This window comes from Indicator indicator, chromosome 4 (assembly GCF_027791375.1).
Source record: "Indicator indicator isolate 239-I01 chromosome 4, UM_Iind_1.1, whole genome shotgun sequence".
Classification (NCBI taxonomy): domain Eukaryota; kingdom Metazoa; phylum Chordata; class Aves; order Piciformes; family Indicatoridae; genus Indicator; species Indicator indicator.
In genome coordinates, this window is record NC_072013.1 from 37238148 (window position 1) to 37253802 (window position 15655).

General features: G+C 43.9%; 1 protein-coding gene across 1 annotated transcript in view; it reads right to left on the reverse strand.

Annotated features, from left to right (window-relative positions):
• The window catches only part of RYR3 (ryanodine receptor 3), a 249302-nt gene that overhangs the window by 11935 nt on the left and 221712 nt on the right, over positions 1-15655 (reverse strand). Inside the window, exons 81-94 of the mRNA XM_054400698.1 lie at positions 15423-15499; positions 14396-14469; positions 14135-14152; positions 13555-13635; positions 12468-12556; positions 11355-11483; positions 10882-10986; positions 9776-9857; positions 7841-9165; positions 5495-5550; positions 4512-4680; positions 3765-3851; positions 2299-2493; positions 1542-1672 (exon numbers count right to left, since the gene is read on the reverse strand). Of these exons, the coding sequence (XP_054256673.1) occupies positions 1542-1672; positions 2299-2493; positions 3765-3851; positions 4512-4680; positions 5495-5550; positions 7841-9165; positions 9776-9857; positions 10882-10986; positions 11355-11483; positions 12468-12556; positions 13555-13635; positions 14135-14152; positions 14396-14469; positions 15423-15499 (2618 nt within the window). The remainder of the gene's footprint in view (positions 1-1541; positions 1673-2298; positions 2494-3764; positions 3852-4511; positions 4681-5494; positions 5551-7840; positions 9166-9775; positions 9858-10881; positions 10987-11354; positions 11484-12467; positions 12557-13554; positions 13636-14134; positions 14153-14395; positions 14470-15422; positions 15500-15655) is intronic.

The window sequence follows — 15655 nt, forward strand, 5'->3', positions numbered from 1 at the left end:
CCGAATAAGATGACTCCAGCTAAAGGCGACTGGTTCCAGTGACTCAGGCCCTGTGTTCTGCTCCAATGCTCTGTGTTGTTTCTCTCCATCATCTCTCAGACTTTTCAGCAGAGCATGCCCCCAGTGTAGCCAGTTGGTGTCTCTCTCTTTTCCCACAAGCCTCTAACAGGATTTATCAAGGTACCTCTTTTGCCCATTTTTGTTTTGCCTTAGAGGAAGTGCATTTCAGTAGATACACAGCACTGGGTACCCTCCAGCAGTGCTTATCCTGATGGTGCAATCCCTGCATTGAACCCCCAGAGTCACTTCAGAGGAAATGATGAGTGGTGCCTGAATTAGCCTTTATCTTTTGTGCAGCTTGAGGAGACAGTGCAACAGGCTCAGCACAGGCTGTACAGCATGTTGTTGGGAGAAGCTGACAGTTTGCTGAGGATAAACTCCCTGCATGTCCAGCTCATTCACTACCCATCATTAAAGACCTGTTGGAAATTAAGCAAGCTCCCTAGCTACCTTCTGCTGTAACCTTACACTATCTGCCAGTCTGTGTTTCTACTGAAATGAAGAGCATTTCTTACACTGCAGGGGCTAGAAACCAAAGCATTCCAGAAGTTCTGATAGTTTAGACATTCTCATTGTGATGAAAGTACTAAAGGCACTATTATAATGTACAGAAATTGATGGTGACTGGAATTTTGGCTGTTTGGCAATATATTGTCCCTCTGGTGGATTCAGTTGACTCTTTTGGCTGTCTTGTTTATCAAATATTGTTTATCAAATATTTACTAACCACAGCTGCTTTGTGACTTTTCCAGCTTTCTGTCCCTCAGTTATGCCAAGACTGGGGCAAGGCAGGAATGTAAGCCTCAGCACACTGGTACCAAGCCATGCTCCTGGTTGCTTTGAAAGAGCAGACTGTGAAGCCCAGCCTGCAGACAAGGCATGGTACTGCATCTCTCTGTCTCACTCCTACAGACTGCTGCAGCTTACTGAGCTTTGCCTTTCTCTTGTCTACATTCCTGTCATTCACTCAGTAAGAGCAGGTGAGTCTCCTACAATCAGTATATGACTGCTACAGTGTTTGCTGATGCATACAACCTGGCAGCAAGTCCTGGCAGACCTGCTCAAACTCCAGGAGTGCTGCTTTATGCTGGATTTACTTCTCTTGTTATATACATTTTTTTTTTCTTAGCAAGAAGTGGGAAAGAAAGGCAAGAGAATGCTGCTGGACAATATCTGTGTGAAATGGAGTGACTGGAAAGCATGGCAGATCTCTTTCTCAAATTTTCTCACTAGTGGCTATGTGAAAGATCCTGGGGAGAGCTCTGGGGCTGGATGCACAACCCCCCCTAACGAGTGCTTATTAACTGAACTGATAATCCAGGAGTTCACATCAGAATCTACTAGTGGAGCACCCAATGCAAGTGGAAAAAAATGCCTTTTAGCTGAAGTAGGTGTCAGGTGCACAAGGAAGGTTCTAGAGCAGTGGCTTCAAGAGCTGTCCTGTTTACAGGCAGGTTCCATGCAGCATTTGGTGTACATACGGAGTGTTTATAACCAGGCGATCCCACTGCCCTTTGATGTCATCTTCAGAGGGCTGCTCCGTTATGTACAGCCCATCAAACTCCAGCTTCCTGGCTACCTCCTTTTCTCTCTTGAACACGACCAGAGGGACCTATGAAAATGACAGTGGACATCTTCGTCATGGTTTATGTCTTTTTAGAAACCAGGGTGCCTGCCTACACTGCTCAGAACTGCTCTTTGTAGTACGATGTATAACCCAACACCACCCCAGCACCCCCCAGAGACAGACCAATGCCTACCCAGTCCCTGAGGGTCAGCCCTTGGATGTCAAACCTTCCCTCCCAGTTTGTATTGCTGAGCCCATATGTTGTTACATGCTATAGAACATTCCTTTGGCCCCTTCAAGTGAGCTGTCACTGCTGTGCATTCTCCCACCTTCATAGCTCCTTCTCCACGTCCTGGCTGAGGGATGCACAGAGTGTGCAAGGAGAAAGGCTGCACACAGTGCCAGTGCACTTCAGCAGTGACCAAAAGGTGGGTGTGGTACCAACAGTGTTTTAACCACCAATCCAAACCATACACAACACTGCTGTGAAGAAATTTAACCCCATCCCTGCCAGATTGAGTGCACGTGGCAAACATCTACATTCTGAGCAGTGAGGATTTGTAAACAACTGCTTACAAATAGGCATTGCAGTACAGCTCCAAAAAATCACTCTGGGACAGAGCTGATGCTCTTTAACAAAAAACAGGTTAGTGCCAGGGCTCAGGACTTGCCTTCAAGCAATAGTATCCAACCACACAGACAAAGGAGATGATTGTATGAACCACTGCCAGTGCTCTGAGAGCAGGTGCCATGTAACCTGTGCTTTCTTCTAGAACAAAAAACACCATGCCATCCTCCTCTTCCTCTTCATCAAAGGAATTCCAGAGATTAGGTTCCTCTACTTCATCAAGTGGCTCTTCTGTCACCTGAGACAAATTCAAGCACAGTGAAATCAGACAATAACCTTTAAACTTCAGCATAGTGACAAATGGTGTTTGCAAAGCCTGCTCATGGGGAATGATGAACAGTCATGGCCTTCAGTTTGACAGCAGAATTCTCCTCATCACCTCAGGCCACTGAAAAGAGAATCTAAAAGCAGCAAGCACAGACACAGGACAGTTTACAAATCTCTCCTTTACTAGTGCCACAGCAAAACCAGAACAAGTAATGAGAAAGGCAAAAAGGCTTTCTTGGCAGAAGCAAGCACTTGCAGGGTTATCTGGTGTGACTTGAGTCAGGCTTTGCTTTGTAATCTGTCTTGTTCCTCATTGCTAGAGCCTAGAGGGAAGCAAAGCTCTCATGGTATGAACTTGTACATGGTCCACAAAGGTTTATTCCTTTGCTTAGTTTAAAGCTTACAAATGAATCCAGTATTTAATCAGTATGTCATAATACTCCAAGCCCTAAAGCTGGCACACTGCCCTAAGTTCTTCCAGCAACTCAAAACACCTGGCCTCTAAAATCAGAGCCCTGAGTGCCCTCCTTTTGACACCTTATCTGAAAGCTGATGTCCTGGTCAGCTCTGCTTGGCTCTCTCTGACACTTTCTTGGCTGTGCTTGCACTGCTAAGCTCTGGTCCTCACTTTGTGACAGAGCTGGCAGTTGGCTGACCCATGAGAGACAGTGAAAAGCAGAAGAGAGTGGGGAGAAAAGGACTGGCATAGACAAAAGCAGACCTCTGCTTAGATCCTTGAAGTCCATCTTCTCTAACCATATGGGATGGAAGGAGAGGTGAGAAGGAAGCCTTAGAGAGCTCTGATGGTCTTTCCCCTGGAATGCTGCACATTCATTCCACCCAATTTTCAAAAGCCTTTTGCATCTTGCCCTCCCCTGTCTCTGAGGCTGTAACTGTTGCAGGAATTGCTTTTCAAGGTATGAGAGAGCAGTCACTTCTTGACTGAATGTTCAGCCAGCTGCTTCTGGTATGTCTGAAGCTTTTGACTGTGAACAACACAACTAGAAAATGTAATACCAGAAAACACAAGATTCAGCAGCTTAGTGCAACTTGCACTTTGTATCTAGTACAAATTTCAATCACAGCAGTTAAATTACTATTTCAACTACCTCATCCCTAAATGCTTTCATTTGTGTTTGAAGGGCTTGCAATAATGGCTTTGTTAAACAAGCTTGAAACCAAGCATTAAGTATTTCTCTGGAAGGAAGCAAAAGCCATTTAATGAACAATGCATAAACTTACCTTGTAAAACAGAAGAATAAAGTTGATGGCAAATGCAACAAATAGAGCAAGAAACCTTAAGTTGTAAAAATTTCTTGCCAAGTAGTGCTGAAAGAAAAGGAAAACAACAAGAAGAAAACTAATTAGAGGTGCCTTGTAGCTAATATTAAGATTAGAGAAGCAGGCAGCAAGGTTTCTAAGAAAGTAAATATGGTGATTTCATACACCAGTTACAGTGAGCAAGGGCACTCCTTGGCAGCCTGTTCCCCCACTTCATGGTAAATGAGATCAAAAATAATGGGCTAAGAATTGCAGCAGGGAGACTGAAACAGAGTGTGAAGGAAAACTTTCTAGAAAGAAGTCTGGAAAAGAACTGCTAGAATGTGGGAATGAATGACTTGAAAAGGCTTCAGAGAATTCATCATTTGAGGTTTTTAAGAACAAAGAAAAACAAATCTTATAAAAAAGCAGAACTACAGATTCTGAAAGTTAGAGAATAGAAAACAGGGAGCCCCTAGGCAGGAGCTCAAGGAGTTAATGGGCCCTGTTAGCCCAGGTAAGGAGAAACTGCACACAGAAACACTTGGATGATCTTTTGAGGTCCCTTCCAACCCCTAACATTCTATGATTCATTTGAGATGTCACAAAAGTCACTGGATACAGGCAGTTGTTTGAAAACGCCTGTCAGTGTCCACTTCAGTGTCACACAGGTGTCTTGTATTGCATAGACAAAAAGCCAGTGACTGGAAGGCCTTCAGGACAGCTTACCAGCATTTTTGTTTGGTAGATTTCCAAAGCTTTGAAGAAGTTTGCCATAACAGCCTCTGGTTTCTCAATTTTCTGCCCATGCCTTCTCTTCTTTTTCTTTGTTTTCCCCTCTTCCAGCTGCTCAGACTGCACTTCCTTTGCCTTATCTTGTTTCTCACCATCTTCCATGCTAAAAGAGAGGTTATGTGAACACAAATACCTAACCAAACTTCTCTGTTGTAAACACCTTCATTTAGAAGGAATTCTTGTTCAGGAAGTCTGCCTTTCAAAGTTAGTTTTGACTGACACTGGGAGAAAATGGTTCTAAGTAAAAGCCTTGAGGTAGACAGCAAACCCAGAGTGGAAAAAGTGACCTTAGTTGCAAGAAGAGAGTTTCTGAGAGAGATCAAAAACATGAAACCAGATCAAAACCAAGGTAGGAGTTACTTTGCCAAGTGTAAAGTGGCTGATTCTGGCCCAAGCCGGTGATGTACAGATCTATGCAATAACAGCAACAGAAACATTTTGGGAGTTCATGTGTATTGCCTGAGCCTGGGGCTGAAGAGAAGAAGTAAAGCTTTGAGGATTTAGTGCCACAGCTGAATCAGAGCACCAAAAAATGATTTCATTCAGTCAAGGCAAGCAGTGTTGGTGCAGAGATGAACGAGGAATAACCAGAGGTTTGCTCCAAGGCTCACACCTTACATGAAGGTGGCAATCACTCCCCTGCACCACTGAGCTGCCTTTATGAGAAACAGATATCAAAATTGTACCTAGAAATAGGGGAATTTAGTTACTGACCTAAAAAAGAGTGAATTTGCATATATGTAAAAGAACATTGAGACATGGAGGTGTGAGGCCTGAGGACCACAGATTTATGTGTGTGCAGTTGTCAAGAGCCACAAAAATCAGATCACTAACAGACAAAGTCCTTGGAATAGGAAGCATTGCTTGGATTCTTTCTGACCACACCATTACCCAGGGATTGTGTAGAAGTAACTTACTCAGCCTTCTCAGCTCCTGCTTTTCTTTCTGCTTCAGCCTTTGCAATTTCAGACATCTGCAAAAAGTATTGGAACTGTCAGAGTGGATCCAGGCAAATACAATTTTGCTTCCTTTGGTTGCTGTTGGCTAAGAAACAAAATAATTCCCACAGTGTAGTTTTGGCATCACTCTGCATTTCTAAAGTGGTTAGACTTTTAAAAAGGGATAGGAAGAGGGCACTTCAGAGATCACTTGTTGACACCTAGCTCTCCTAAGGGTAGGTTGAGGGAAGAAGGAAAGCTCCCTCTCCAGCCCCATATCCTGTGCTCCCTGTTGTCTCCTTTCCAGGCTGAAGAGCAGTTCCTTACACATCATTTGCTCCATACCAAGTTTTGAGAACTTTCCGACTTTCACTGAACCTTTCTTGGGTTTACCACATCTTTTTGCAGGTGTGGAACCTGGTCTCCAGGACACAGGTATACTTTGGGTTCCTGGGGCATGGGAATATTTTGGGGTTCTCTGTCCCTTTCTCAACAATGCAAACGTTCAGTTTGTTTTTTGAGCAGTGTTGATTGGCATTTTCACTGAGCTGATACTTCTGATTTCATACCCAAGCAGGAACAACGAGCTCAAAATCCCACATTTTACATGTCAAATGAGAACTTTTCCTCCTAGATCCATCACATCCCTGAGTTTCATCTGCTCTGTTCAGGCAGCTTTGCAGGTAGCTCTTGGTTTGACTGCTGGGAATAACTCAGCAGACTGTCAGCTCACTGCCTACTCCTCCTCTTTTGTCAAGCCACAGATCCCTCTGGAACCTCACAGCTGAAATGAAATCCTAACAATCTTCCTCATGCACAAGTCCATAGGTGGTTTTGCAGTGTCTCTAGCTCTGTGGCAAGGTCATTGCCCTTATCTTTGTACAGCTGCCTCTGCAGCACACAGGAGGGAATGTCTGTTTCTAGCCACTGGTGTGTTCTGCTAGGGGAGATGCTCAGGAAGGACACTGTGGCTTCCTGAAGGGAACTACTGATTCTCACATTGCTCTTTCTTCTTGAGCTCCGCTTAGCAGTCAGATCCAGTGCTCTAAGTGGATTCACTTGAGCTGTTCATACACACGTGAGCAGCAATTTCTGTGCTAGAGAATTAGCACAAGCAGTACTTTGGTGTCTCACAGGATGATACATTAAAGGTAAAAGTTGGAGCAGTTGCAGAGCTGCCTTCACATGAATGACTCAGAGCATCTCTAGAAATTACTGAGCGGTTTTTTTCAACAGTTACAAACAAACCTGAGGGAAATGCAAAATCAAAACAAAGAATAATCAGATCTGAATTAAAATATTTCCTTCAACTATTGTGAAGGAAAATTCTAAACTATTTTCTAACTTGCTAAGATTCTTCAGTTCAAATAACATTTTTTAATGCCAACTACAGGACATTTATGGAAAACGAGAGAGGATTTTAAAAGACTGCCATTATTAAGTACACATAATTAATAAATTAGTACTGTAGAATGAATAAATATAAATAGAAAAAATCTAATTTGATCAAGGCAATAAACAAATCTTGGGGGAAAGCAATGTGAATTCAGAAGAAACAACTAAGAGGCCATGCAACAGAGCTTTCTCTTGACAGCATCTGGAAAACATTACAAAAAGGTGGATTGATGATGAGAGGAAAGATGTATTTGAATAAGTAGGAAGAGATCTGAAATCCAGAGTGAGACATAATGCCTTGTGAATATGAAAAATGCATTGGGGTTTTGACATTTAGCTCAATCCATTTTTAAACAGCACGATAAATGATATTTAGCTCAGCTGAATGAAACAAAATGCCATCAAAGGGAATAAAGGATGATTATGTGATAAACATTGAAGTAACAATCAATCCAGGCAAGATTGCTTCCAATAACAGGAAGAAAGGATCTGTGTGAGTGTGTGTGTGTGAGCAGCAAAGCACACGGAAGAAAGGCCATGAGGATAAGTTGTTGTTGATATTATGGAGAAAGCAGAGTTTGTAAAAGTAATGGAAGTGTACTGTGACAAACTGGGGTGTGCAGAGTGAGCAGGACTCTAAAGCACTGAAAGCAAAAGCTGTTAGCAATGTTTGCTTTGCATCAAGTCCACATGAGCACCACCACCAATTTCCTGCAGCGAAACCCAAACGCACTGAGCTGCATTCTTCTGCCACGGGAACTCTCCTGCTTGTTTGTAAAGAAGCAGAGATTCTAAGGCATGCCCTCACGTAGAGCTGAGTTATTAATCAGGAAGCTGGCAAACAAGGCAGTATTGAGAGCAGATTCAGTAACATATATGTGTCAGTGTTATTTTCTGCACAGAAATACAGCCCCACTCTGCTGCCCATACCTGTAACCCTTTCTTCTTACAGACTGTGTTCTCCAAGGACGACTGGAGGTCAGCGCCAAGGATTTCTGCGATATCTCCAAGCCCAGCATCATGGCCGTGTTTTGAGCCACCTTCTTTCTTTGTATGGATGCCAAAGATGTCTGAGAGGATGTCAGCTTCTCCCTTTTCACTCTTCACAAACTGCACAAGTTCAGCTCTGATGCTGTGCTCAGCACCTTCAGCTTTTTCTGCTTCCATGACGTCATCGTGGATTCCAAACTGTGTTGGGTCGGGCATGTCCCCTAATATTTTAGTAACTTTAATGTTTTTGGCTCCTTCAACGAGGCCCCCCCCAAACACGGTGCTCCAAAGAATCTGGAAAACTCCCCACACTATGCTAAAGAACAGCTGGAACATCCCTACAAAGAGGATCCAGAAGAAGGAGAAAAAGACTTTCACCAGCTCTTTGACCGTCATCTTCCGAACCTTCCTGTACTGTTTCCTCAGGTTCTTCACAGTGACCAGCTTGAAAAAGTTTGCAGCGTTCCTCTTCACTGCCACACAGGCCATGGCAAAAGCTGAAGCAGATTCCAGGGACTTGTCTTCTTCCTCATCAACTCCAATATCCACCAGATAGCAAGGCTCTGCTTCTTCCTCTTCCTCAGGCCTCTCAGCTGGGTCTGTCTCAGAGATCTGGGATGCTAACTGCATTTCAAAGATGGTGTCCTCACAGAAGTTCACAAAGAGTTCCATTTTCTCCTGCTCTCCACCTTCGTTTACCACATCAAAGATGAACTGCCTTTTGGATTCCTTCACCTGTGGCTTCTCCCACTGCATCCTGCTGGACTCACTGATTTCAAAGTAAACTCTTTCTATTTTCTTGGCCCCACCCATTATTTCAATGCGGCCGAGGTAGGGCTCAAAGTAGTTGAGGACACTTTCTGCAGGTTCCAGCAGGCTCTGGAGCCGCGAATCGTTGGGCATGTGCTCCGACAGGTTTGTTAGCAGCACTGCTACGTTGAACCCAATGTCCTTGGCTGGTTCGTGGAACCTTTCCACAAAATCCACATAGTTAAACATATCATTTTCATCAGCCTCTGCACAGGACAGCAGGAACTCGATCTCGGACTGGATGTATTGCTTCTGAGCCTCCATCGATTTCTGGAATTCCTTCTTTGAAATGATGCCCTTGCCGTCTGGGTCGTACTCTTTGAAAGCATCTGAGCTGGTCAGATCTTTTAACTTCAGGAACATATCAAAGAACTTCAAAATCATTTCTACGTTACTAGATGATTCCACAAGCGTGTCCACCATCTGCTTTCCAATGGTTCCATTGACAACGTTACCTGAACAGTGTGGTACAACAGCAAGTCACTTGCCAGCAACACATTAATGAATCTCACATTCATGCTGAGAACAGAACAGCCACCTGCTTCAGTCTTCACCACTTTTCTTTCAATAGCATAGAATCATAGAACAATCCCAGGAAGGAGGCAGCCACAGCCTCCCTGGGCAGCCTGTGCCAGAGTCTCACCACCCTCCTACTGAAGAACTTCTTCCTCAGCTCCACTCTAACCCTGCTCTGCCTCAGCTTCAAACCATTTCCCCTTGGCCTGTCTCTAGACATCCTGATGAAAAGTCCCTCTGCAACCTTCCTGCATGATCCCTTCAGCTATTGGCAGGCAGCTCTAAGGCTCCCTCAGAGTCTTCCCTTCTCCAGGCTGAAGACCCCCAGCTCCCTCACCCTGTCCTCACAGCAGAAGTGCTGCAGCCCTTGGACCATCTTTGTGGCAGCCTCTTTTTCATGTATGCTTCAGAATGAATATGAAATGTTGGTTGTTTTTTTCCCCTGGCACTACATAAAGGCAATTAACATTTTAGAAATATTAAGTTAATTCTTGTACTTTACATTATGAAGCTGAGATAAACCCAGACAAGAAGAAAACCAGGTCCAACCTTCAAGCAGTGACAACAGCATCACCACCATATCCTTGAGCAGATCGAGCAGTTCTTTAAGCAATTCAATCTGAGCAGAGTCCTGTAAAAACAAAAGCAGTATAAGGTTTTTTGCCTTTATTTTTCCAGAGAAAGACAAATACATTTGTGGGAAAGAAAGGACTATGCAGTATGGTCACCTAAATGTAGCTCAGGGTCTCCCACGACCCTTCATTGCCAGTTGATCCAGGTGACTATCAGAAGTCTTTCACAATATGAAGGTAAGTTACTAGAGCAGAGGTATCAGTATGCTAAAGATCAGCTTTAATAAAGCATTGAGGAGTGTAGATAAGAGGCAGAAGGAACTCACAAAACTGCTTCCTCCACAGATCTGGCAGTATCCATCTCAAAGAACCCATCCTTTCACAGGGAGTATTTAATGGCAGGGGTCATCACTACATGGTGAGTTTAACAAGGAATCGTGACTTCCATCAAGGACCTAAACACTGTTAGGCATCCTCAAGATTCTGATACACTTCTGGAGGCTGGGAAGAAACCTTGGAGGGCAGCAGACACCCCTCAAGAGTGAGGAACAGAGTGTCTGCATTGTTGCATTCAGTGCCCAGTGGCTAGAGTGTCCAGCTACATAAAACAGAAGTGCTTTGCCTGTTTCCCTCCTGCTCTGTGCCTGTGATGAATTAATTAACTGGACAAGCTGATTGACTCGGCACATTCCTGCCCTCCTTGATTCTTTTCTCTTGCCTGTCTTAGCTGTGGCATAGGAACCACACTTTTCATGCTGCTCCTGCTCTGGCAGATCATCAGTTTTTGGCAGCAGGGAGGAAAGGAGCAAACTGCCATCCTCAGCAGAGAAAGGTATCACTGAATTGGAAGCAGTGAGTCTGATATTAGAGAAGATAAGAACAGAGGTATGATTAATGCTGAAAGGAGTGACAGGAAGATACTAATCCTGAGATTCAGGCTTGAGCCACTTCATTACAACAGGCCCAGGCATCACCAGTGGGGATCTGCACAGCTTTCAACATTCTGCTTTACAGTCTTCCACAGTCACTGGACTGCCATTTCTAAACACATGCAAAGGAGGAGTGCTTGGGTGCTGAAAATACCTGGGAAAGCTTCATCTGCATATTGGCAAAGACATGAAGGAAGCCAACAACTGCATCCCACAGCCTGCTATGAGCCAGACTCTGTTGATTACCTATACAAGGGCCCTAAAAGATTAAGAAAAACAGATTTTTATTTATATAAAATGAAATCAAACAAAGCAAAGAAAACAATTTGCTTTCCTCAGATTTCGCCCTGAAACAAATAAGCAAATTTCAAGCTTCCCTGAAGCTACATGAGAAATCTTCCCAAGGTCTCTTTGGTATCTAGTGCACAAATAGTAGACCAAACCATGCTAAACATGCAGCCACTCACATGGTTTAGTATGAATTTTACACTGGGCCAGTCATTTCATGCAACTTTACCAAAATTAAGAAAAATAAAGCCCAATTATTTACAAGTTTATGGCAGGACATGACCAGGTCATGTAATCATAGAACTCCACTGTTAGTACCCTTGTGCAAATTTTGTTTACCTGGATATATTCTGTAAGGGAATTGAAGATTTGTTTGGTGACAGCCAGGGCTTTAGAGAAGTTTCGTTGTCCTGACTCATCAATGACATCCTTTCCTGAATAGTACCAATAGAAGTCACTGATTGATTCCTAAGGGAAAAACACAACCTTCTGTTTGCTGAGCCTGGGTTCTGTATGCAGCATTTACTGCCTGCATTTCTATCACCAACACTTGAGTCATCAGCAGAGGATATTCAGTAATTCCATCTCTTTCTATTTCTCATGACAACAGAATCATAGAAACATAGAATCCTAGAGGGGACCTCAGAGCTCATCTGCTCCAACCTCTTCACCATGCCCAGGGACACCTCTCAGCTAGACTCAGCTGCTCAAGGCCTCATCCAGCCTGGCCTTGAACCACCCCCAGGAAGGAGGCAGCCACAGCCTCCCTGGGCAGCCTGTGCCAGAGTCCCACAACCCCCAGGATGAAGAACTTCTTCCTCAGCTCCACTCTAACCCTGCTCTGCCTCAGCTTCAAACCATTCCCCCTTGGCCTGTCTCTGGACATCCTGATGAGAAGTCCCTCTGCAGCCTTCCTGCAGGATCCCTTCAGCTATTGGCAGGCAGGTCTGAGGTCCCCCTGGAGTCTTCTCTTCTCCAGGCTGCACACCCCCAGCTCCCTCAGCCTGTCCTCACAGCAGAGCTGCTCCAGCCCTTGCATCATCTTTGTGGCCTCCTCTGGACTCACTCCAGCAGCTCTGTGTCCTTCTCCTGCTGGGGACACCAGAGAAGGAGGCAGGATTGGAGGTGAGGTCTCAGCAGAGCAGGTTCAAGGGGCAGAATCCTCTCTCTTACCCTGCTGCCCACACTCCTTTTTGCATTTTAATCTAACTATGGTCCCTGCAGAAGAGAACAACTACATAAATTGTCAAACATCTGGTTTCACATAGAATTCTCATAGACATCTATTTTTTTTAAAGCAGAAGTTACATGAAATAAATTAAATCAGGATTCTTTATTTTATATATCCCTGAAGAGAGGATTTTTCACATTTGATTCCAGTAAGGTGTGGATTGATAAAGATAAGGGAAGGCCAATATTTTATACTTCCCTTTGGCTGTGTTTTTCCCTCACCTGAAGACGCAGCAGATAGTCAACTGTACTAATGATGATGTTGACAGTGGTGGTGTTGCCCATCTGAGTACGCAGGTAGTTCTGAAAGTCTGAAATAAGGAGTGGTTGGGGCTTGGTCAGCACAGGGAGGAATCAAAAACGCAAGGTTAATTCCATATGGAATCACAGAGCATTAGAGGTTGGAAGGGAGCTCCAGAGATCATCAAGTCTAACCCCCCTGCCAGAGCAGCATCACCCAGGGCAGGTCACACAGGAATGCACCCAGGTGGGTTTGGAAAGTCTCAAGAGGAGACTCCACAACCTCTCTGGGCAGCCTGCTCCAGGGCTCCAACACCCTCACTGTAAAGCAGTTTCTCCTCATGTTGAGCTGAAACCTTCTCTGTTCAAGTTTGAAATGGTATCACAGAATCACAGAATTTGTATCCATTGGTCTTTGGCTTATTCCTGTGCACCATCGAAAAGAGCCTGGCACCCTCCACCTGACCCCCACTCCTCAGCTATTGATAGACATTGATCAGATCCCCTCTCAGCCTTCTCTTCTCCAGACTAAACAGCTCCAGGGCTCTCAGTCTCTCTTTATAGGGGAGCTGTTCAAGTCCCCAAATCATCCTCATAGCTCTCCATTGGACTCTTTGTCTCTGTCTCTCTTGAACTGGGGAGCCCAAAACTGGACACAATATTCCAGGTGTGGTCTCAGCAGGACAGAGTAGAAGGGGAGCAGAACCTCCCTAGCCCTGCTGGCCACACTTTTCTTGATATTGTCATGGAGACAAGGAGGATCCATGCTTTTGACATACCCTGTTGGGTACAGATGCTTACGTGGTGGAAAGTGAACTCCAGTAGAGCACAAGGCAATGCCTCTGTACTGTTGTTATCTGTGTGACTTACAGCAGGCTTTACCACTAACCACTGGCACAAAACCTGAAATTGTATTAAGACTTAAAAATTCAACTTGAGCTCTGCATTTCTGCATTGCTGGTATGCCAGTGTCCCCTCAGGAAACTAAATGAGTCAGAGGTGAAATCAGTTGTACTCAGCTGTGTCTAAGCACAGCGTCATTTCCCCCCAAGGAATTCCCTTCACGTACCATTGTTATGCCCTTCACAGAGCAGCTGCAAAAATCTAAATAGATCTCGAGTAAATTCATCATGCTGCAACACTTTTTCACCTTTAAAATACATAAATACAATGATTATGTGACAACTGTTATGATGTAATATGCAGAACACAAACTTACAGCAACCTTTCAAACTGGAATTCTCGTAAGAACCAGTATTGTAAAAGCATTAAAGCAGGTTTAAAGGAACAGACTGATAATAATGAAAGGAAAAACTGAGACAGAAAAAGCAAAGCCAAATTATTTAGCACTTCAATGCATCCACAGTTAAAAAAAAAAAAGAAGAAAGAAAAAAAAAGGAAGAAAAAGAAAGAAAAGAAAGCAACAGGAGAAATATCTCCAAGTAAATGGTTAGTCAGAACTAAAATCATGCCTTAAATATGAATGACACTTCTTTAATAAGCATCAAACTGTTCATCCAAGCTGAACACACAACCTGCTGCAGACCATAAGGCTAAACCTATCTGGGGAGATGCAATGAAAGATTTCTCTGTGTATGTGCAGCACGTTTTGGCAACACCAGTATCAAGAACTGTAAACCCAGACATACCACGCTCACGAACGATGACTGTGGATCAAAGAAAAATAACAAGAATACAGGATAAGAATGTTAGAAGTTACAGTGGTTTGCTCAAAAATCATTGCTAAAGAGTTTGCAACTACAAAACATAGGCAGGACTCAAAGCCTGGAATTACTTATAGCAAGTTTATCAATAGAAACCTCAAGGCCCAGTAAGTAACAGGGTCTAGTTAAAGAAGGAAGTACAAAGGATGTTTTAAGCACTACTGGAATCAATTCCATTCCACTTACGAGTTCCTTCTTCAGTAACCATCCCCAGGCCTTCTGCTTTGTTTTGTCTCTCGAAGGCATTCAAGTCAAGAACACTTACATGGAAAAACAAACAGAACACAAACAGGGTGAGGTACACAGGGGAAGATCAGCTGCTTCTAGGACATCTCTGGAGGCCTTGACCAGCTAGTGTTGATCCACTGGGACATGCATTGCCAGAGAAGTCCTGCACAATACACTTACACAACTGGGAACCTCTCTGAAGGTCCCTTTTGAGCAAGTCCTCACTGAATGGTTCTATATTAAGTGAAGGAATGACAAGATAAATGTCATTTGATCAGGCTGCAGCTACTCTGCAGTAATTGCTGCTGTGTGGGTCACCATTCCTTCCACATTTTTCCTGTCTTCATACAGCTTCTGTGCCCAGTCTGCTCTTGTTGCTTAAAAAGCCTGAGAAAAGTTTGTAAGAGTAAGCAGAAACATCAAGTTTCCCATCTTCTTTATGGGAGTCCTCTGCCTTAAGTAACTGGAGTGAGATGGGAATGGACTGCTCCAGGCTTAGCAGCCAGGTGCCAGCTCTTCAGAAACCTGACACATAGGCAGGGGATTCAGCTGAAGACAGAGATTGTGTGACTCAGCAGAGATGTGCAGAACCCAAAAGCTTAGTAAAGCTCCACTGCCCTGTCTCTTCAGGAATGGCTTTTCTCCACACTTAGAACCACTCAGAAAACTTGGGGGATCTGGGACCAGGGAAGAAGCCATTAGATCTTACACTGAGGGATCTGGGACCAGAGAAGAAACCATTAGATCTTATATTGAGGGATCTGGGACCAGGGAAGAAGCCATTTGATCTTACCTTTCTGGCTCTCTAAACTAAGCCTCCAAAGGTTTCTTTTCTCCTTTGGAAGGGACGGATTACCATTATTATCCCTCTGAGTTCTTCAACCTGTGACTCCTCTAATTTCAATCTAACAAAGCCACCTGCACTGCACATAAGCCACTAACCTGACTAAAACTGAAATGGTAATCATGCAATTTATGCTTTTACCTGCAAGACTGCATTAAGTCAGAGAGACTTTGAAAAAATCCAGCATCCTTCTTCTCCTTGAGGTAGTCCAGCATTTTCTAGAGTGCATACATTGGGGGAGGGGGGAGGGAAGGAAATATTTGTATTAAAATTACATGAATTAACAACTGCCTGAATCAAATTCGAAATGTGTTTGCAGTAATATCAGTGTTACTGTAGCAGAAATAGCCGTTAACTTAAAATGCAATGCACTA